General features: G+C 41.4%; 1 protein-coding gene across 7 annotated transcripts in view; it reads right to left on the reverse strand.

Moving 5' to 3' along the window:
- Positions 1 to 7446: 7446 nt before the first annotated feature.
- TBC1D30 (TBC1 domain family member 30) overlaps positions 7447 to 23098 on the reverse strand; it is a 126038-nt gene continuing 110386 nt past the window's right edge. For 4 of the 7 annotated variants that reach the window (XM_060194993.1, XM_060194990.1, XM_060194994.1 and 1 more), the window contains 4 exons: positions 20989 to 21128; positions 15442 to 15648; positions 15210 to 15266; positions 7447 to 10936 (listed from right to left, as the gene is read on the reverse strand). In XM_060194993.1, the coding sequence (XP_060050976.1) occupies positions 10152 to 10936; positions 15210 to 15266; positions 15442 to 15648; positions 20989 to 21128 (1189 nt within the window). In that variant the 3' untranslated portion in view covers positions 7447 to 10151. The remainder of the gene's footprint in view (positions 10937 to 15209; positions 15267 to 15441; positions 15649 to 20988; positions 21129 to 23098) is intronic. The other 3 variants (XM_060194992.1, XM_060194996.1, XM_060194991.1) reach the window with 2 other exon arrangements.

Consider the following 23098-nt stretch of genomic DNA (forward strand, 5'->3'; position numbering starts at 1 on the left):
TCCTCCCCGGCAAACCACAACTCATGGAGGAAGGAAGCCAAAGAGAAAGCTTCCAGGGTTCTTCTCATTCTTCCTCTGGCATTCCAAGCACCAGAGTCGCAAGTATAGCCCACACCTTTCAAAAACCAAGGCTGAGTGAATTGTGTGTATAATTAGGAAATCCTTTCTGAGGACCTTAAAGCTGCATCCAGTAGTCCTGCAACAAATAGTATCTTCACTGCAAGCATTTTTGCTGTGCAACTTTTTGGCTATAAGACAATTTTTTCCGGGAGTTGGGCGGTAGCACAGCTGGTTAAGTGCACGTGGTGCAAAGCGCAAGGATGGGTTAGGATCCCGGTTCAAGCCCCCGGCTTCCCACCTGCAGGGGAGTTTCTTCACAGGTGGTGAAGCAGGTCTGCAGGTGTCTCTCTGTCTCTCTTCCTCTTTATCTCCCCCTTCTCTCTCAATTTCTCTGTCTCTGTCCAATAATAAATTTTTAAAAAATTTTAAAAAGACAAATTTTCCCTAATAGAGAAAAGAACTAACTCGGTAATAGTTAGGCTTCATTTCTCCATTGACAAGCCCATTAAAGGGTGGACCTCCCCAAATGTCCAGAACAGGTTTTCCCAAGTTGTCTCCCCAAGAAACTTATACTACTGCTGTTATACCTACAATATAAATTGGGAGTCAACCAGAAATCAAGTTATCAGAAATAATGTTTCTATTGAATAAAGCTGTCTATGGTGTCAGGAAATCATCTAATTACAGAGCATTTGGGCCTTGTCAAACAAGTCCCTTCCTCTCTTCCTGAAACCCCACTTCTTAGTTCAGAAAATATGCCCCTATTTTGCTTCACTGTGTAACTAAATTCATCTCCTTATCTGTCTGATGTTAACTTGGTTACTTGACCAGTTCAAGAAAAATTCAGAGTAGGGGGAGTTTCCTTTCCTCCATAATATATCCAACTGCCTTTATGGTTCTCTGAAAGTGTTCCAGAGATTTATTCACAATATAGTCTTTTAAAAATTTTTATTATCTTTATCTATTGGATAGACACAGACAGAAATCAAGAGGGAAGGGGGTGATAGAGATGGACAGAGACAGAAAGATACCTGTAACAGTGCTTTACCACTAGCAAAGTTTTCCCCCTTCAGAGCTCATACCCAAGTCTTTGCACATCGTGACATGTATGCTCAACCAGGTGTACCACCGCCTGGCCTCTATAATACAGTCTTCCAAAGGGCAGCAAACCCAGAGTTCTTCAGGTCTGGTTGCTTTCTCAGTAAGAAGCTTTGGGTACAGAACCAGTGCTTTTTAACTCTCTTTCCAAGGCTCTACAAAACATGTTCCCAAAACCACCCCACAAGTTCTAGAAATTTGAAGTTATACTACCAGTCAAAAATTTGAATTTCTGGCACCAAAATCAAAACTGAAGCATCTATAGTAGAGATCTGGAGAAGAAACACTCATTTATTGAAAACACCTTTCAATGACTCCACTTACTCAGGAGTGCTATGAAAACGCTAACAATCACACAGGATGCTAAGTGGAAATGTTTTATCTACTCTTAGGTAAAAACAGTCTAAATTTAAAAAAAAAAAACAGTCTAAATTTTAGATCTGTTTCCATCTGTTTCTATATTATCTACTTTTGAGTATCAGTTTTTATTTCTTCTGTACCTAGACCTATGACTATCTGTACATATGCACTCATTCCATTTTTTTTTTTTTGCCATCATTATCATTGAAGCTTAGTATTTTGGTGTCTTCATGACCAATCCACAGCTCCCACTGACCATTTTTTCCCTCTTCTTATGATAGAGACAGAAATGGGAGAGTAGAAGAGGGAGAGAGATACCGATAGCCTGCTCTACTGCTCATGAAACTCCCCCACCCTGCAGGTGGGGACCAGAGGCCTGAACTCAGGTCCTTGCATGGTAACTTGTGTGCATTAAGCTGCACCACCATCTATCTCCCCTCCCCCAATACTTTTGAACTTGTTTTGTACTCAGCTGAGTGCACCATCACTTGGTCCCTCCCAATAGTTTGTTTATACAGCAGACTTTCATGCCTGCGGCTCAAGAGAGCCTTCAATTCCATCTCTAGAACTAACATTAAGTCAGAGCTGAGCAGTGCTCTGGTAAAAAGAAAAAGGGCGTAGAGAGATGAACTGGGTTTCAGGCACGGTCAGCTTATATGAAAAGCAAATGGCTTCTGTGTGGGCTTAGCTTGTTCTCTTCAATAAATTCTTTCCCTCGTGACCACAGGGCGACTGCCAGCAGCAACTACTGGGCTTTTTCCTCTCAGGTTCAAATCCAGTAGATGTGAGCAAGTTGCCTCCCCTAAGAGTTCAAAATACAAACCTAGGATATGAGTTCCTCTGCCAATGTACTTGGTCTTGGTTGGGCACCATGGGAGGCTGGGCATCAGGTGGCAGGAGAGGACTAGTTCAAGTCCAGCTCGACAGCAGAACAGTCTCTCCATGCCCTCCCGCTGAGGAGGGGCTGGCACCCAAACACATTTAAGTCACTGTTGCCAAGGGAAGGTAGTTTGGTCTAGGCAGCAAAAACCAAACATCCACAATAACGTTATGAGGTTGAAATGTTTCTCACACAAGTGTGGAAACTGAAGGTTCCAGCTGTTGAGTGACTTCCCCAGCACAGTATTAGTAAAAAGTGGCATCGATTGAGTGTGATCTCACTAGTGGGTGTGATAGCACTGCAAGAAGATGTGGCTGTTTCCCAGGCAGACTCAAGCAAGAAGGACATGAGGCAGGAGCTTATGAAAACACAGTTATATGGGTGCTGAGAAAGCAAGGAGCTTTCAGGGAACTTCAAGTTTGGGCAGAGTTATCAGGCAGCCTAACAAAAGAGCTCAGATCGAGACTGAGGACTAACACTCTGCTATTTTTCAGGTAGCTGACCACAATCCAACATCTACGGACTCACCTCATTTTTATCACATGCTTTTTGGGATTCTTGGGAGGAAACAGGAATACTATATATAAAGGAACTGGGACGGGGGCCATGGTGCACATAGTACGAAGCACAAGGACCCGCACAAGAATCCCAGTTCAAGACCCTGGCACCCCACCTGCGGGAGGGGGGGTCACTTCACAAGCAGTGAAGCAGGTCAGCAAGTGTCTCTTTCTCTCCCTCTAGCTTCCCCTCCCCCTTTCAACTCCCCTCTCTGTCATATCTTAAAAAATCGAAACAATGGTCCTAGGAGCAGTGGATTCACAGTGTAGGCCCTGAGCCCCAGCGATAACCTTGGAAGAAACAAAACATAAAATAAGGAACTAGGACAATACCTACCACATAAGAAGTTGCTAGGGGAGAGTTTGGCTTTGTTGGGATGTTTTTGTGTTCCTGTTTTGTTTTGAATACATATTCCTGGACTACGCAGGGTGAAGGTACACATGGGTTGAGTTATTAGCCAGCTCCCTTTCAGAAAATTGCTGATTCCTTAGGAGGAATTGATCACCTTCTTCCTAAAGTCACGCTGCCTTATGGCTACAGCAGAAATGAACTATTAAGAAACAAGCAGCTCTCTGGGGGGGGGGGGGGAGTCGCTGTTATCACCAAGGTTTCACCACTCCAAGATGACTTTTTCAGATAGAGTCTGAGAAAGACACCACAGCACTGAAACATCCCCTAGGGGATGGGGCCCAGGTTCAAACCTGAGTTGTATGGCAGACCAGGTGCATTCTCTAAGTGAGCTAGTTTGCCAGGCTCTTTCTGGTTTTTAAATTACAGGGGGAATTTTTTTTTTTTGCCCTTGTGGTTGTTATTATTGTTGTTATAGCTGCTGTTGTTGTTGTTGGATAGGACAGAGAGAAATCGAGAGAGGAGGGGAAGGCAGAGAGGGGGAGAGAAAGATACACCTACAGACCTGCTTCACCACTTGTGAAGTGACCCCCCTGCAGGTGGGGAGCCAGAGGTTCAAATCGGGATCTTTACACTGGTCGTTGTGCTATGCACCATGTGTGCTTAACCCGCTGCACTACCACCCAGCCCCCGGGGGAAAAAAAAAAAAAAAAAGACTCTGGGGTCTAGAGCACTCAGATGTGAGCTGCCTGGGTTGGAAGGGAAAGAATGGGATGGAGCATGACTTTGCAGATCAATGTGTCTGAGCACGAGGAGAGAATAGATTCAGCTTCTAAAACTAACCAGCAAGCAGGTAACCGCATGGGAAGTGATGCAGCCATGCCAGTCAACCAGCACTCATTCCACTGAGCACAGAACCACTGTACCACTCTGTTTCTAGCCACCATCCAGGAGCAGTTTCCCATCCCCAGCTCTATCTCATTGACTCAGCAACTCTAGACTTTGCTGAGTTTAGTCTGAACCATCTCCTGTGAATAATATTAAGAGATAATCCCTCCATATTTCAATGGCCCAAACTCTCTTTGATTATTGCATTTCCGTCCTGTGGATGAAACATAATTCATCCAACTATTTTATTTTTATTTTTCTCCCCCCACCCTCATCCAACTATTATTTTTATTATTATTATTTCTTTATTGGGGGATTAATGTTTTATAGTCGACAGTAAATAAAATAGTTTGTACATGCATAACATTTCTCATTTTTCCACACAATACAACCCCTACTAGGTCCTCTGCCATCCTGTTCCAGGACCTGACCTACCCCCCGCCGCCCACCCCAGAGTCTTTTACTTTGATGCAATACACCAACTCCAGTGGAACTTCTGCTTAGTGTTATCTTGTTCTCTTATCTTGTTTTTCAACTTTTGCCTGTGAATGGGATCATCCCATATTCATCCTTCTGTTTCTGACTTACTTCACTTAACATTATCTCTACAAGCTCCATCTCGGTCTGTCAAGTTGAGAGAGTGTGGTGCTTAAGTTTCCTACTATGACTGTGTTGCTGTTAATATTATTGCTGTAGCTCTTTCAGCAGATATTTGATGTATTTAGATGGCCTCTCTTTGGGTGTATAGATGTCGATAATCATTAAGTCCTCTGGATTGATTGATCCTCTAAGCACTAAATAATGTACATCCCTATTTTTTTTATAAATCTTTAATATTTTTATTTTCCCTTTCATTGGCCTTGTTTTTTATTGTTGTTGTAGTTTTATTGTTGTTATTATTGATGTTGTTGTTGTTGGATAGGACAGAGAGAAATGAAGAGAGGAGGGTAAGACAGAGAAGGAGAGAGAAAGATAGACACCTGCAGACCTGCTTCACTGCTTCACTAAAGCGACTCCCCTGCAGGTGGGGAGCTGGGGGCTCGAACCGGGATCCTTCTGCCAGTCCTTGTGCTTACACCACCTGCACTTAACCCACTGTGCTACCATCCAACTCCCCCATCCGTATCTTTTTAAATTTTATTCATTTTAAGGTCTCTCGTCAGATATGAACATAGCTGTTCCTGCCCTTTTTTGTGTGGTCCATTGGCTTGTGTGACAGTTTTCCATCCTTTCACTTTGAGTCTGTGTTTGTCTTGCTGAGTTAGGTGGGATTCCTGCAGACAACATATAGTTGGGTTGTGTTTTCCGATCCATCTTCCTACTCTGTGTTCATCCAACTATTATTGTCTCTAAATTCCCAGTAGTATATTTAAAGGCTTCAATGAAGATCTGCACACAAAACTTTCACTGCTATCACTTCCAACTTGTAAAACATCTAATATTCTTCTATTAATTCTGGCGAAGACTATTTTCTCAAGTTCAAGATATCTCAAGCACTACTTCTTTTTCAAATGATGCAACTGGAAATCATTTGATAAATCACGATTCCTTGCATAGGTTCCTTAGCAAATAAAAGGTATTTCTGAGTCTGATAAAAGATACCTAACTAGTCTGATAAAAGATTGCTCTAAAAGTATCTTATGTGACGATTCCTTAAAAGTCAAGAGTAAGATATGAATGGCCATTATAACTGCTTCTATCAATACTAGAGGCCCTGAGAAGAGGAAAAAAAAAAAAACACTCTCCCACTGGTGCAGAAAAACATATTCTCATCCAATGACTGAATGGTAAGTTCAATCTTTAAGGACAGAAATTTGGCAATACGTTCTCTAAATGCACATACTTTCTGAGCCTACAACTCCACCTCAACAACTACACTCTGAGAAAATACAGCTGTCCACAGAGATGTACACAGAAGGTTGTTCCTTCCAGGATTCACTATAGTCAGAAACGATCTTTTGACACGGCACCATGTATATGAGTTCTGGCATGAACAACTGATAGAAAAGCCGTTGCTGAAAAATGATTCTGTAGAAGAGCAGGTACTGCAAAAAAAAAAAAAAAAAAAAGCCAAAAAACAAAACAACAGGGAGTCGGGCAGTAGCGCAGCAGGTTAAGTGCATGTGGCATGAAGCTCAAAGACTGACATAAGGATCCCAGATCGAGCCCCGGGCTCCTCACCTGCAGGGGGGTCTCTTCACAGTTAAAGCAGGTCTGCAGGTGTCTAGCTTTTTCTCCTCCTCTCTCCATTTCTCTTTCCTATCTAAAAATGACAAAATAAATAACTACTACAACAATTAAAATAAAACAAGGGTAACAAAAGGGAAAATAATAATTTTTAAAAAGCAGCTTAACCTTGTATGCTCCAGTATTTTCCTTACAGATAATGATGTATATAAGCACACACATGAGAATATATTGGAAAGGTCCATATCAGAACTGATAATCCTTTGTGCTGTTTTGTAAATTCTCTTAAAGCATGTATTTATAATTCAGAAAAGTATTTAAACACTGTGCTAGATGATTGCTGAAACAACAAAGAAATGGTTCTGAAAGAGCAGAGAAAAATATAAGGCAGAAGGGGTGGTGATGCCAGCCATAAACGTGATCACAGGTCTCTATCTAGAGCTCATGAAACCAAAGTTAAATTGCTTTATTATTCTATCTCATCTTTTATTAACTTTTTTATATTTATTTATTCCCTTTTTGTTGCCCTTGTTTTATCATTGTAGTTATAATTATTGTTATTCATGTCGTTGTTAGATAGGACAGACAGAAATGGAGAGAGGATGGGAAGACAGAGAGGGGGAGAGAAAGACACCTGCAGACCAGCTTCACTGCCTGTGAAGCGACTCCCTTGCAGGTGGGGAGCTGGGGTCTCAAACTGGGATCTTTGAGCCGGTCCCTGCGCTTTACACCACCTGCGCTTAACCCACTGCGCTACTGCCCGACTCCCTCTATCTCACCTTTTAAAGAGGACAGACAGCTTTACAAGTTAATACTATTCTTGCCCCCCAGCCCCCGCCTCCCTCCCTCTCTAGAAGACACTGTTTGCACACATTCAGGAATCAGTGATTCTAGTCATGGCAGGTCACAGGTCAGTCTGAAGTGTTTCATTGATGGGGACTGGGCAGTGGCTCTGGGCCTCATAACCAAAGTTGTGGGGAGGGATATATTCTAGAGAAAAGAAAAGGGAGAACGGAATGTCAGGACAGCATTCCCTGTCTGTGATCAGATAGTAATGGCACAACACCTACAACAAGAGAATCTTTATGCATATGTCTTAGCACAGCTCTTGAGAACAAGAGACAAACAAAGTAAAGAGTACAGTATTCCAAACAATTATAGCCCATAGGTCAACATTACAGGTTTAGGTCCCCTGGAGCTTTTTATAACAGGACTGGGTTGCAGAGACATTGAAATGAGCTGACTTCGAGCCCACGTGCTGACAGAATAATGATATATCTAAAACTAGAGAGATCGCTACGTAAGGTCGGCTGCTTGCATACAGTGTCCAATACACGTGGAAAGTAACAAGTCTACAGTGGTCTTTGCACATGCCGCATAGTAGCGGCTACAGCAGGTTTCTTTATTTTCTAAATGAGACAAGGCTCATAAATTGACGGATTCACATTGTGATAACTTGGTACAATGCATGCACATTATTTGTACAAAGTGCTTTAACAGGAAATCTGAGACAGAGGTGGGTGTTCCTGAAAAGGTTTTGTTTTTGTTTTTAAATCCTGAAGGATTATTATTCTTGCACTTATTCAGTCAATACTTACTCCAAACCTTGTGCTATCTCATTCTTTTCTCAGGAAGACCAACACTGGGAAATGGGCAAAGTCTGTGCAGCTAACACTAAGGTAGCGACAGTCATGTCCAGGGTCCTGAGGATGCAGGCAGTGGTCTCCACCCTCCTTGCCACCTCCCTGGACTCAAGCCCTGAGAGAGCTGGCAGCTGCCTCAAGAGAAGATAGAACAATTCTCTATTCAAGGCAGACATTCCTCCAGGGGAATGTGACTGTTGTGGTGTATGTGGGGTGGGGGGGGATGAAGAACGTAAGGTGGAATCATTCTTATCTGTGAAGTTTAGAAGATGGAAGAAACGCCTGTCAGTGACTTCACTTTGGAAAAGGCAGCAGGCCTTGTCCCGGGGGTGGGGTGTAAAGTAAGCCTGACTCTCCACCAACACATTCCCAAGACAGGCTGTGGGCAGGGCTGCTTTTTAAGAAACTGCATGTGAACTTCAAATGGTACAAAAATTGAGACCAAAACTATGTCATTCTTGTGTTTTCTGCTAAAGAAAAATAATAATAAAAAAAGTCCACACAATCACATTCACCATTTTATTACAAAAAATAGTGCCTTTTGTTGTTAAAGGCCCTCTCTGGAACTATAGCTTTGGTTTCAGAATTAACAACCCAGTTAGTTCCAATCACTATGGTCTACATCAAGAATATGCCCACAAGCATGGCTGAGGTCTTCCAGAGATGAAGATAAAGGTGCACAATCTCTTCTTCTGAAGATGATGGGAGAAAGGGGCTGAGGTCAGTGAGCCTTTTGTGCAGCCCAATGACAGCTGTATGAAGCTTTTTTTTTTTTTTAACAAACTACCTGTTCAGGTAAGAAAGTCAGAGCTAGCTTTGTGAAATGCCATCAGAGAAAGGTCCTGTGAGTCAGGAGGAAATGATATGGAAGATTTTCCAGTCTTGATCTGGAGGCTTTATACAGTCAATGTTTCTGTGTACTAAGAACATCAGATCTGCCTATTGCACTGGAGGAAATAGGGCTGCATGGTACTGAATCCTGAGAGTATTTATCTTGAATATCTGAAGTGTTACTTCACTTCTGTGTGGCTCACAGTTCCATCTGCTTAGTGAAGATGGCAGTGCTGTCTCTGACCTACTGGGTAGTGAGTGGGGAGAGATTAAAAAGCCCCCTGGGGCTGTCTCCAGAGAAAGGCAGTATTCAAGTAACAATGTACTCAATGAACTACCAGCCCCCCCAAAAAAAAAAAATTCAAGTAACAGAGTTTCAGGTGTTATACTGTGTCTTGGTTGGGAGGTTAATGAGCTGAGTGGCAGAGGCAGCAGGACAAGTTCTGTATAAAGTCCACCCCATCAAGTCCCTCACTGAGGACCAAACTTCTCTTGTGGTGGTGAAAATGAACCTTGGGAGATACCTGTGGAATGAGCAAGCTGTTTAGAGAGACTGCTTAATGCACATATCTTGCTTTTGTCCTCTGTCTAAGATCTTCAAATTGTCAATCTTCAACAGATAAAAATTTTTCTTCATTTCATAGGTAGAAACAGATTTGAAATAGGAAGGGAAGGGTATTCAGATTTTTTTTCTCCTGAACATTATCAGATAAATAAAAGAAAATTTCTGGGGCTGACTGAAGTTGAGAGAAATAAAGCAATACACAGGAACGTTTCCCCCCTCTATAAACCACAACTAAGGACATTGGGAAGCCTTTTGAAACTAAGGAAGTTTCTTTTTACAGCTTTTTTTTCCTAGCAAATTACTGTATGCATGCTTGAATATGAGTGATATCTAGAAGACTGGAAGGTTGGGGTAAGGTGTGGAGTATTCTCTCGAGGACACTGCAGAACCTCACAGCAGAAGACGACTGGTTAACAGTCTGAGACACAACACAGTCCTTTCTTCAGTTGACAATGAAAAACGGGGAGGACTCCACACTTAAAGGCTACAATATTTATTTTGCCACATAGACCTGCAGGACTAGTTAATCAGTGGATGGGGAAAATAGCTCTATTCTTGCCCCCATTTCAAAGTAGAAAATCAAAACTTCCAATTCCCATTTGTATGGACTCTGACTCATCTGGGACTCTATCTGTTCATTTTCAAGGGGCAACTCCAATGCCATTGACCATTCAGCCAAACCCTTTACACCTCTGGAAAAAGGTGAATCTAAATACAGAGTTTCTGGGTGATATCATCGTTTCTTGGTGCTACTATTTCCACTCCCAGGTTTGCTGAAGCTCTTACTCATGTGAGGAAAGTGTACAGTTGGGGTTCTCTCTGTAGGACCATACAACCCCAAATTCCTGGCTGTGACTGACTTCCGCAGCGGCTTGACACTGGGAAAGGGGCTAAAGATGGGGGTTTTGGAGGGAGCACCTTGGGGAGGTTTGCTGACGATGCCTTTGTTTTTTCTGGATGCATCTGGCAGCTCCAAGAAGTGGCGCTGGCAGGGCAGCTGTGCCTGGGGCTCAGACTCCACAGCAGCATCCCTGTGGTTCAGTTCCAAGGCTTCTAACTTCACCTGGACTGCAGACACATCCACATCCGCATCCCCAAACATGGGCTCTGGGGACTGCCCTTCAATTGTCCTCCCTGCGGGGCCTTCTGAGTTCCCTCCTACTTGTCCAGCTGTGGCTGCACAGCTGGAAGGGAAGACTTCCACTGGGTTGTTAGTCTTATAGCCCTCATTTTGCTCATCGATCAGTCCAATGGTGTCCCCACAGCCCAGTTGACTCTTTGACCTCACCATGCTCTTTTTGTGAACTCGAATGTGAGTTCGCCATGGCGAGTTGAGCTTCGTCTTAAGGTCTTCGTAGGGGACCGGAGATAGTTTGCTTCCTGTGTGGCCAGGGATGTGGATGACGGCATTCTTAGCAGCTCTGTTGGACATTTTCATCTTCTTTCCTAAAAGAAGGTGGTTTATAACTGGAGAGTTGTTTACCTGAGATGGGAGGATGCTGGTCACTGGCCCTTTGTCTGAAAGAAATGTTGAGAGGTTACGTGAAAAGTCCCATGTCGAAATAGCCCTCACAGAGTGGAAAGCATGGAGTATCTCCAGCATGCTTTTCCACACATCTTCCAGATACAAGCTGAGTCATGTGACTGAAGGCAGCAGAAACTGAAGCCAACCCTAGGGGCAGGGGCATCTACTTCTCTCTTCTTTGAAGAGGAGGGATCAACAGAGTGCAAAAAGCACTAGGGACCTCAATTCCACACTACTAATTAGGGTCTGGACTCCCTAAATTTTCAACTCAGAGAAGCAATCTCTGAGGTTGCTTTGTATAGAAAAATCTCAGAAGGTTTCTGAAAATAGTAACTCAGCAGCCCAGGAGGTGGCACAGTGAGTAAAGTATTGGATGTAAAAGCATGAGGTCTTGAGTTTGGTCCCCAGCATCTCATGGGCCAGAGTGATAGTCTGATTCTGACCCTCTCTATCCTTCTCGAGTTAATAAATACGTCTTTTAAAATGATAATGATATGGATGATCAGTTGTTGGTATCTGAGAGGAAGGAAAAGAACAAACTAACTGCACATGATGAAGTAAGAGACAGACAAATGAGAGAAGTGAGAAGTGGTAAAAATGCAGTGAGTTCACAGCTCTCCAAAGCCTGTCCTGGATATGAAACAGCACTGGTGGACCCTGAAACTGCAATAAGAACTGGAAAGCACCAAATGCAGTGGTCTCCCACCATTGAAACCATTATTGTTCTTCCTGGGTGACTGTGATCAAATTCCCAGTTCCCATGAAGCTTAAACACAGGTGCCCCAGGCTGGCAGCAGCTGTACTGTTGTCACCTACCACTGGTCCCTTCCCAGTCTTTACTGAAAACCTGAACAGTTGTCTCCTCTTCACTTTATGCCCTACAACCTCCTTTAGTAAAGTTACTATCTCTAACACCACCCCATCCTCCTAGTTCCTCAGCCTCACCAGCTCCATTTAAAACATCATATCCAGGAGGGTCGGGCGGTGGCACACCAGGTTAAGCGCACATACTGCGAAGTGCAGGGACCAGCGAGGATCCCTATTCAAGTCCCTAACTCCCCACCTGTGGGGGTGGGGGGTCGCTTCACAAGCAGTGGAGCACCTCTGCAGGTCTCTGTCTTTCTCTACCCCTCTCCTCTCTCAATTTCTCTCTGTCCTATGCAATAACAACAGATTCATAGTGCAGGCACTGAGCCCCAGAACCCTGGAGGAAAAGAAAAACAAAAAAACCTCATATCCAAGGCTGGCCAAATAGCTCACTTGGATATTGTGCTGCTTTGCCATGTGCATGGTCTAGGTTCGATCCCAGCCCCCACCACACTGAAACAAACTCTGCCTTTCTGTCTGTATCTAAAATAAAAAATAAAATCTCATCCCCCATACATGAAAACACTTAACTTCAAAATTCTTCCCTTTGACTACTGGAGCTCTCAGAGACTTCAGTTCTTTGGTTCCCTCAATAGTCTCCTAATTTCTTGTCTCTCTTTGGCTCACTTACCCTACCCTGTCTGCTAATGCATGGCTGATCACTTGGGTCACTGTCTCTTTATTAACCACACATTTTAGGCTTCCATAGCCCTTGTTTCTCATTTTTTTCCCCCACTATGATTATAGCTTGGGCTCAATGCCTACACAATAACTCCATCACTCCTGGTGGTCATTTTTTCCTTATTTCTCTCTCTTTCTTTTTTTTTTTTTTAAATAGAGACAGGGAACTAGAAGAGGGAGAGAAAGAGACTACTGTCCAGTCACTTGTGAAGCTTCCCCAGCCTTTACACGTGTGAACCAGGGGCTTGAACTCTGCTTGGTGCACCACCGCCTGACTCCCATCCCTTTGTCACATATGCCTGGAAAACCCCAAATCTGAATTCAGAAGTCAGAGCTGCTAATGGCTGCTGGGGGAAGGGGATGGTGTGGAGGCACTGGGAGGACAGGGAAGAATGACACAACCATGCCAGCTGTCACTCCTTCAAATTTATAATTTCAAAAAAAAAAAATTGAGGTAGGGAAGCAATTGCAGAAGCCAGACCTTCCACCTTCTGCACCCCATAATGACCCTGGGTCCATACTCCCAGAGGGATAAAGAATAGGAAAGCTATCAGGGGAGGGGATGGGATACAGAGTTCTGGTGGTGGGAATTGTGTGGAGTTGTACCCCTCTTATCCTATGGTTTTTGTCAGTGTTTCTTTTTTTTAAAAGATTTTATTTATTTATGAGGAAGATAGGAGGAGAGAGAAAGAACCAGACATCACTCTGGCACATGTCCTGCCAGGGATCAAACTCAGGACCTCATGCTTGAGAGTCCAAAGCTCTATCACTGCACCACCTCCCAGACCACAGTGTTTCTTTTTTATAAATAAAATTTTTTTAAAAATTGTTAGGCTTCCAGTGCTCTGAACAAATCATTCCTTTTCCTCTCTCACTCCTTTCAATGATCTATACAGATCTCACTATTTTCTTTAGGACTCCACCTCACCTCCAACTCCCAAACTAATGACCTTTCCTCTAATATCTTCATGAAAAGGGAAGCTGTTATGCCTGGAAGGTCACACCTGGGAAGCTAGTATCCCAACCACCAACCTTATCACCTTGCTGTAAGTCTCACAATTTGATGTCTTTTTGCTGTTGCTCAAATTCCATCACTCTACCTGCACTGCTTGTCTTGTTCTATACTATCTCTCCAAAAATCTTGCTAATTAAAGTATGAGCCCCATACAGCAGCACCAGCATTGCTTAGGAGCTTGTTTGAATTTTCAACCATTCCCAAGTCTACTGAAACCACCTTCATTTTAAATATTCACCCATGTGATTCACATGCACAGTAACACCTGAAAAACAAGGCCCTAGAACTTGGATTCTGAGTATAATCGCTCTCTAACATGAGTCATATAAACCACGTTCTAGAGTAGGAGTTGGCAAACTTTTCTGATCGAGGACCAGATTATAAATATTTTAGCCATTGCAGCACAAAAGCAGTCATTGAAAATACATAAACAAATGGGCATGTCTATATTCCAATAAAACTTTATTGATACAAATAGACAGCAAATAGAATTTAGCCTGCAGATCACAGTTTGCTAACTCCTGACTAGAGGACATAACTCTGGAGGGACTTCATACACAATGGTGACTGTTTACCACTCCAATCAAATGTTTCTCTGAAGTGGAGGAAGAAAAAAAAATGACTATGGGGGCCAGGAGGTGGCGCATCTGGTTAAGCACACACACTACAGTGTGCAAGGTCCCGGGTTCAAGCCTCTGGTCCCCACCTACAGGGGGAAAGCTTCATCAATGGTGAAGCTGGACTGCAGGTGTCTGTCTGCCTCTCTCCATCTCTACCTCCCCTTCCTCTCAATTTCTCTCTGTCTCTATGCAGTAATAAATAGTTAAAGAAAAAAGAAAAAGAAAAAAAAATGGACTACACAAAGAGTTAGAAGACAAAAGTCCTAGTCGCTCTTGACCACACACTACAGGTATATGACCCTAAACACTTAGGAAGCCTTCCCAAATCACCATTTCCTTACTTTTAAAAAGGATAGAGAACACTTGTCTTTATTTTCTTCATAAATTTTTTAAGGACAGAAATGAGGGCACATATGAAATGATTTTTTTTTTATCAAAGTGCTATAGTACTTGGTTTCTTTTGCAATTGCTTCCTTAATAATTTAAGATAAAGTCAGAACCTTTAAGAAATTGCCTACTCCTCCTAGATCAGTGGAGGGTAAATTCAGTTTTTGTGCGAGATCAGTCACATGCTTACAAGCCTCTTAAAAAACATGTTGAACTGATATTTTGGTTGATTCTGAACAAGCATGATTTTCACTGGGATTTCACTTAGACAAGCCAATTCCTAAATCAACATAATTAATCAACAAAATAGATTATTCACTGAGATTTCTGGTAAGGAACAGGAGCAGCAGCAGCAGCTTGACAATCCTTGGAAAAGAGTATTCCCAACTACATTACAATGATCTTTTCAGTAGATTCCTGAGACATTTTGCTAACCCATCAGCAAAGCATCGAAATGCTTTTTCCCTTTTTCTCTGATCTGCTGTTTCTCTTTTTCATCTGCTTTATAACTACCTAGATGATCAGCAGAGAACTTAATTTGCTAGTGTACAGATGACTAACCTCTATTTTCAAATGCATGAAATTTAAGAGAAGGGGACGGTTCCAAAATTCCTCAAGTCCAAGGATTGCATAGCTTTGCAACATTCTATTTACAAACCTTCTCCCCATGCACACATAATAAAGATGTGTTAATACCACCAACTGCCTGGTCCTTGGGACCTAAAAAGAACTGGTCTTTTTCTTCTGTAGATCCTGATAAAAATAAAATTAAAAATGAAACACTAAAAATGGTTTTATCTTATGCCAGGTACGCTGGTAGAAGCTGAGCCACAGTGAGTAGTGATTCTGAGGCTGTGCTAGAGATATTTGTTCTTTCTTTCACAAGTTGATAGAGAGTTGCTTTGATTCAAATTAAGAGACGAATTACCTGCTCTGATATACACCTGGTGAACCTGCTGCTGCTGCTTCTTTTTAATCCTAGAATACTGCCGCTTCAGTGCATTGATATCTGTGGTCATGCGTTCCATCATCATACTGTTAAAAGCTGCATGGTACTCGCTCCGACAGGAATTGATTGCTCCTGGACTCAGTTCTGCAATATTATTAGATTTCAGATTCTGCTCTTCATTTGGTTCTGAACTCAAGAGAAACAAGGAGATGGTATCAGTAAGGGAGAGCAGAACTAAGAATTACACTATAATGTGGGGTAGTAGCTTAGCCTCTAGGAAACTCTTAAACATAGAAACTGTACACTAGAGTATAACTAACGTTTGTTTTTATCTGGTCCTGAAAATATTTCTGTACTTTCTTACTAGTCTGTGATCTGAAATGAGCTGTGTGAATTCACTGATTGTACTACCACTGTGCTCATCATATAAATACAAGATTTCTTCCACATAAAAATCACTAAAGTTTCTAATATTCCCTTAGAAAAATATAATTCTAGAAGTCAAAAGTCATTGTACAGATTTCCTATAATTATAAGAGGATTTATAAGGAAAATATAATTGTAGTTTGGCCATTCATTCAAAATAAATTTTAAATTAAAAATTCTACTGCCTATAAAATCAGCAAGACTTTGGATCACTGTATAACTAGAAGCAGATGTTTTTATTCATTTAACAAACACTTCCAAGCCATGTACTATGTAATAGCTGGTGTGTTATGCACCATGTCTAATGTAGTTTCTGTTCCTGTGTTACTTAGAACTAGAATATTTGTCCCTAAACTAATTAATTTGGTTTAATTGCATCTAAGATGGACTTGTATGCCCTAAGATCCTAGAGGCCCAAGGTTCACCTGGTACCACCACATATCAGAGCTAATAAGCAATGCTTTGCTCTCTCATTCTCTAAAATAAAGACTTTTTTAACTATACAAAGAAAAAGAAGCAACTGAAATATCGTAATGGACATTTAGAAGTGAATTTCTAGGCAGATCTCTTTCTCTCCTCTCTTCTCCTCTCTCGGATCAACTAGGAATACCAAAGGAGACCACCTGCGACCACAACAAGACAGGACTAGAAAGACTACAAGAACCCACCAAATCACCAGTGAGTGCAAACACGTGTGGCTGGTGAGAGAGGAGCCTAGGGAGAGATTAAGTGGCTGGTAACAGTCTGGCAGTTTACCAGTTGAGACACCACCTCCAGTCTGTTCCACCAACAAGGGGACAGCTAAAGGGAGGAGAGGACTCCCCAGAGATTAAGAGCAACTCTGAGTCTCCATTACTACTGCCCTCAGAATCTGGAGCAGCAACAGGGAGGGACACCAGGGGACAGAGATCTAACCAGGAAACTCAGGAGAAGACCTATACCATGGTGGCATAGCTACGGGGCTGTGAAAGTCTCATTGCATAACCACTGGAGTATCTCTGCCACACCCTGGTTTATCTCTTGGTCAGGAGTCAGTGATTAAGCTAAGAAGCCTACTTGTAGTTTAAAAGCCCTAAGACTCCCATAGCCTACAGGGAAGAAAAAGAAAAAAAGGCTTTGAAACCACTGAGCTCCAACGCAGGGATTAAAATACTATTGAAACAACTGTTAACTTCCACCACTGTGAACCCTTTAATTACCTTACTTAGACACAAGTCAATCCAGGCAATAGTGAGCAGTAATTTGAAAAGTACTGAGAGAGGGAACTCATAACATAATATATAAAATGGGTAAACCAAAAAGAAGAAATAATAGAGAAACAAACCAGGACAAGAGTCCAGCTAAAAGCCCCCCAAAGGGTGAAGCACAAAATAACGAGTTCAATATCCAAACACTAGCTAAGGAAATAATCACAGGAGTGAGTAAAGAGTTTGAAAGAATTGTAATAAAAAATACAGGAACAATGAATGAGACTCTGGAAGAAAACACCAATTATCTCAAGGTTATTAGAGAACTCAAAGCTGAAATAGCTGAGCTAAGAACACAACTAGCTGAACAAGCTAAAACAGTATCAGAACAGGGTAACAAAATAGATGAACTCCAGAAAACAGTAGAGAGCAGAGAGAATAAAATCAATGAAGCTGAAGACAGAATTAGCAAGATCGAGGACAAATTAGAGATAACTAAAAAAGAAGAGCTCTCAAAAAGAGATTAAGAGATGCTGAAAACAACAACAGAGTCCTATGGGATGACTTCAAAAGAAACAATATACACATTATTGGCTTACCAGAGGAAGAAAGAGAGGGAAAGGAAGAAAGCATTCTTCAGGCCATAGTAGCTGAAAACTTCTCTAGTCTAGACAACATCAAAGACAAAAAGATTCAAGAAGCCCAGAGGGTCCCAAACAGAATTAACCCAGACCTAAAGACACCAAGACATGTCATACTTAGAATGGAAAGGAATAAGGATAAAGAAAGGATCCTGAAGGCTGCAAGAGAAAAACAGAGTCACCTACAGAGGAAAACCCATAAGATTAGCAGCAGACTTCTCCACACAAACACTACAGGTCAGAAGAGAATGGCAAGATATCTGTCGGGTGCTCAATGAGAAAGGCTTTCAGCCAAGAATACTATATCCTGCTAGACTGTCATTCAGACTAGATGGAGGCATCAAAACCTTCTCAGACAAGCAACAGTTGAAGGAATCAACTATCACCAAGCCTGCCTTGAAAGAAGTTCTTAAAGGTCTTCTATAAACAGTCAGACCACCATAAATAGGACATATATCAGAACACTCGAAAACTCTACAAGAATGGTGTTAAAATATCTTCAATCTTTGATATCAATAAATGTCAATGGCCTGAATTCACCTATTAAAAGACACAGAGTAGGAAGATGGATCAGAAAACACAACCCAACAATATGCTGTCTATAGGAAACTCACCTAACTCAACAAGACAAACACATACTTAAAGTGAAAGGGTGGGAAACTATCATACAAGCCAATGGCCCACAAAAAAGGGCAGGAACAGCTATTCTCATATCTGACACGATAGACTTTAAAATAGATAAGATTAAAAAAGATAGGAATGGACACTACTTAATGCTCAGAGGATCAATCAAGAGGACTTAACAATTATTAACATCTATGGACCCAATGAGAAGCCATCTAAATACATCAAACATCTACTGAAAGAGCTACAGCAATATATTAACAGCAACACAATCATAATAGGGGATTTCAACACCCCACTCTCTCAACTTGACAGATCATCCAGGCAGAAAATCAATAAAGACATAATGGAGCTAAATGAAGAGATAAACTAGAACTATTGGACATTTTCAGAGTCATTCATCCCAAGAAACTGGAATACACATTTTACTCAAATCCACATGGGTCATTCTCAAGGATAGAACATACGTTGGGCCACAAAGATAGCATCAGCAAATTCAAGAGCATTGAAATCATCCCAAGCATCTTCTCAGACCACAGTGGAATTAAACTAACACTTAACAATCAACAAAAGATTAGTAATAGTCCCAAAATGTGGAAGCTCAACAGTACACTTCTTAACCACTTCTGGGTCAAAGAGGAAATAAAGGAAGAAATCAAAATGTTTCGAGAGTTCAATGAAAATGAAGACAATCAATCCCTGGATTGAAGACACCACCAATGTGTCCTGGAGCTCAGCTTCCCCAGAGACCCATCCTACTAGGGAAAGAGAGAGGCAGACTGGGAGTATGGACCGACCAGTCAACGCCCATGTTCAGCGAGGAAGCAATTACAGAAGCCAGACCTTCTACCTTCTGCAACCCTCAATGACCCTGGGTCCATGCTCCCAGAGAGATAGAGAATGGGAAAGCTATCAGGGGAGGGGGTGGGTTATGGAGATTGGGTGGCGGGAATTGTGTGGAGTTGTACCCCTCCTACCCTATGGTTTTGTTAATTAATCCTTTCTTTAATAAAAAAAAAAAAAAGAAAGAAAATGAAGACACAAGCTATCAAAATATTTGGGACACAACTAAGGCAGTACTGAGAGGGAAGTTCATAGCTAAACAAGCACACATTAGGAAACAAGAAAAAGCACAAATAAACAGCCTGATTGCACATCTTAAAGACCTAGAAGAAGGAACCCTAAAGCAACCAGAAGGACATAAATCACTAAAGTTAGGGCAGAAAAGAGAGCCAGAGCCTCATTCTAACTCATATGATACTGGGGATTGAACTCAGGATAGCGTGCTTGTAGGTTCAGAGCTCTGGACACTACACTACCTCTCAGGCTGCTAAATTTGTCCTTCTTTTTAAAGTTTTATTTGTTTTTTTATTTTTTAAAGTATATTTTTATTTAGGGGGCCAGGTCATGGCACACCTGGTTGAAAGTACATGTTACAGTGTGCAAGGACCCAGGCTAAATAAAGCTTCCAGTCCCCATCTGCAAGAAGAATGCTTCAAGAGTGGTAAAGCAGTATTTCAGGTGTCTCTCTCTGTCCCTCTCTCCCTCTCCCTTCCTATTAATTTCTGGCTGTCTCTATCCAATAAATAAATAATGATTAAAAAAAAAGAAGTGAATTTCTAGAATATTAGAAGATCTCAAAGTCGAATCTTATGATACTTAAAGAAATTGTGAACTCGGACCATGGAGAAAGTCTTGGGGGTGGGAGGAGGCATGATGGCTGTCCTCAAAGATTTGAAGACACTTCCAGTAGGAAAGAGAAGATTTCTATTTTTTTTTTCCTATTACTGGGTTTACTGAAATATCAGAACTTTGACATTTAATTAAGAATTATAACTTTGTAGAAAATTTGTTACAAAGCAACACTTTGATGTTTACTTAGAACTTAAGAGATTTTTATTGTAATTAGAATAATACTTTGAAACAAAGTTCATAGATGTGGTACTTCAGGAAAGAAATCAAGTCTTTTTTATATAACTGCAACACAAATTAACTCCAACTATTGCTTCATAAGAAAAATATGTTCTGTAATTTTGAAAGTAATTACTTGCATTTCAGATACTTAGTCATTTGCTACAACTTTTATAAACCTAAAAAAGTCCCATATTAACTAAAATATAGTTTACAGGTGGAAGCAACTGAATCAGATTTCTATTTTTTCCAAAGAGAAAATTTATTAATAGAAGTGGTAGGTGGAGGTTATGACTCTGAGACTAGACACCATGGGTTAAGCAGCAAAATGTCTTATGAGAAAATGAATTTTTTGTCAGTCTGATTAAAGTAAAGGTTACCCTAATGTTACCAATTCAGAGGCTATTTCTATAATGGAAGAGATGCCAGTTGGGAATGAACCCAACTCAACTGAAATAGAATGTAATAAACATTCATCACATGCCAGGCTCAGTGCTAAGGATCTGAGCATACAAAGTTGAATCAAATAAGTGGGGGAGCCAGAATTAGTATAAAGAAAAAGAAACAGGCATTATGTCTGCAACATATAACATAGATTCTACTAGATGATAAAGTAACAGAGAAGATATCACATGAAAACAGTAGCCAGTCCAGGAAACAATAGGGGTACTGCACAATAATAGCAGTGGTATTAGAAGAGTCCAGTTGGATCATAAACTAAGCAGACATTTCTTTACCTTTTATCTGCTTTTGGTACTTCTGCAGTTCAGGTACCAGGAGCCCACTGAAAGGCCCAAGACAGCCCACTGTGTTAGCAATAGCATCCTCATCATCAGGATCATTCTCTTCATCACTATCTCTGACTTTACCATGCCGCCTTGGAAAAGACAAAGGAAAAGAAATATTCAAAGAAAACAGTAGTATTTTTTTAAAAAATACAATCATATGATTTAAGTAATTATATATAATTTGTATGCATTATATACATTTATGTTATGCATGTAAGAAATTCCTCCTCACTTCTGTCCAATCAGGACAGTACAGATTGGGTAGAAGTGGAGAAGAGTCCTATTTACGTCCTGCAAATGACTACTGTTACCATTTTCTTTATTTTCTTAGTTTCTTTATGCAGAGATAAGTAAATGTGCCTATATCATATTGTTACTTCTCATGCTGTATAAACACTGGCATTTTATATGTGCCAGTGTTTATTCACCAAGTAAGTCTTTCCATATTCATGCACAGAGTTTTCACTTTTATTTTTTTATATTTATTTATTCCCTTTTGTTGCCCTTGTTTTATTGTTGTAGTTATTATTGATGTCATTGTTGTTGGATAGGACAGAGAGAAATGGAGAGAGGAAGGGAAGACAGAGAGGGGGAGTGAAAGACAGATACCCGCAGACCTGCTTCACTGCCTGTGAAGCGACTCCCCTGCAGGTGGGGAGCCCGGGGCTCGAACCGGATCCTTAGGCTGGTCCTTGCACTTTGTGCCACCTGCGCTTAGCTCACTGTGCTACCGCCTGACTCCCTTCACTTTTTTTTTTTTTTTCCTCCTCCAGGGTTATTGCTGGGCTCGGTGCCTGCACCATGAATCCACTGCTCCTGGAGGCCATTTTTTCCCCCTTTTGTTGCCCTTGTTGTAGCTTCGTTGTGGTTATTATTATTGCCCTTGTTGACACAATTCGTTGTTGGATAGGACAGAGAGAAATGGAGAGAGGAGGGGAAGACAGAGAAAGGGAGAGAAAGATAGACACCTGCAGACCTGCTTCACCACCTGTGAAGCGACTCCCGAGCCGGGGACTCGAACCGGGATCCTTACTCCGGTCCCTGCGCTTTGCGCCACATGCGCTTAACCCACTATGCCACCACCCGACCCCCCACTTTTATTTTTACAGCTATATTGTACTGTATGTAAAAGTAGTCTTTACACATAAATAATTCTGACAAATACTGCCAAATCACCTACCTCAAATCCTTAGTAACTAACCTTTCATCAGCAATTTAAGAATGTCTGTTTCTCTATAGACTTAATAACAGAGTACATAATTGACCTTCTGAATGTTTGTTAATCTGACAAGCTAAAAAAAAAAAATCTCAATCTAGCTTTAAGCTACATTTTTCTTAATACTAAATGTTAGCTATTATGTAAACTGCTTATTCCTGTCATTTCATCTTCTCAATTACACAGTCTTTTCTTATGATTAGTAGGAAATTTATATTTGACAAGTAACAGTTACTGCTACAACATATTTTTGTGTCTGCTCATGGAGATTTTGTTTATTTGTTGGGCAGTATGCCAGCTTCCCCCTGCTTATCCCTGCGGTCTATTTATATATTTATATAACCAGTTACCTAGGAACCGCCCTGCCTCCAGGGCATTGGTTTAATCCCCACTGGTTCAAGATGTCTTTTTTCTCCGCCCCCTCTCGTAGTCACCCTGATTTCCACCAGTCTCTTTTCACTCCACCCTCTCTACATCACATCCTGTTTCCACCCTACTTGGTGAGTATATATACAGCTGCTCTTCTGTTTTAACACACTTGGGATTGCCTTCTGGCTCCGAGAGTTCCAGTGTCTATCTCCTGCAACTCTAGTTCGGCACGAGTTCCTGATCCCTCTCCCACGCAGCAGCCTAGGTTGGCTCCAGTTGAGTTCTCTCCAACCCAGAGAGCACTTGCTTAGGAAGAAGCACCCTCAGGCTATCCTGGCATTTATCCTGTGTTGTTCTAAATTTTGTAGAAAATTTCTAAATTCCTAGATTAAATCCCTAAATTTAACTTTTTTCCCTTTATTGCTTTTTACTTTGAGTAAGGCCTTTTCCGTTCCAAAGAACTAAAGGCATGTG

This window comes from Erinaceus europaeus, chromosome 7, assembly GCF_950295315.1.
Source record: "Erinaceus europaeus chromosome 7, mEriEur2.1, whole genome shotgun sequence".
Taxonomy (NCBI): Eukaryota; Metazoa; Chordata; class Mammalia; order Eulipotyphla; family Erinaceidae; genus Erinaceus; species Erinaceus europaeus.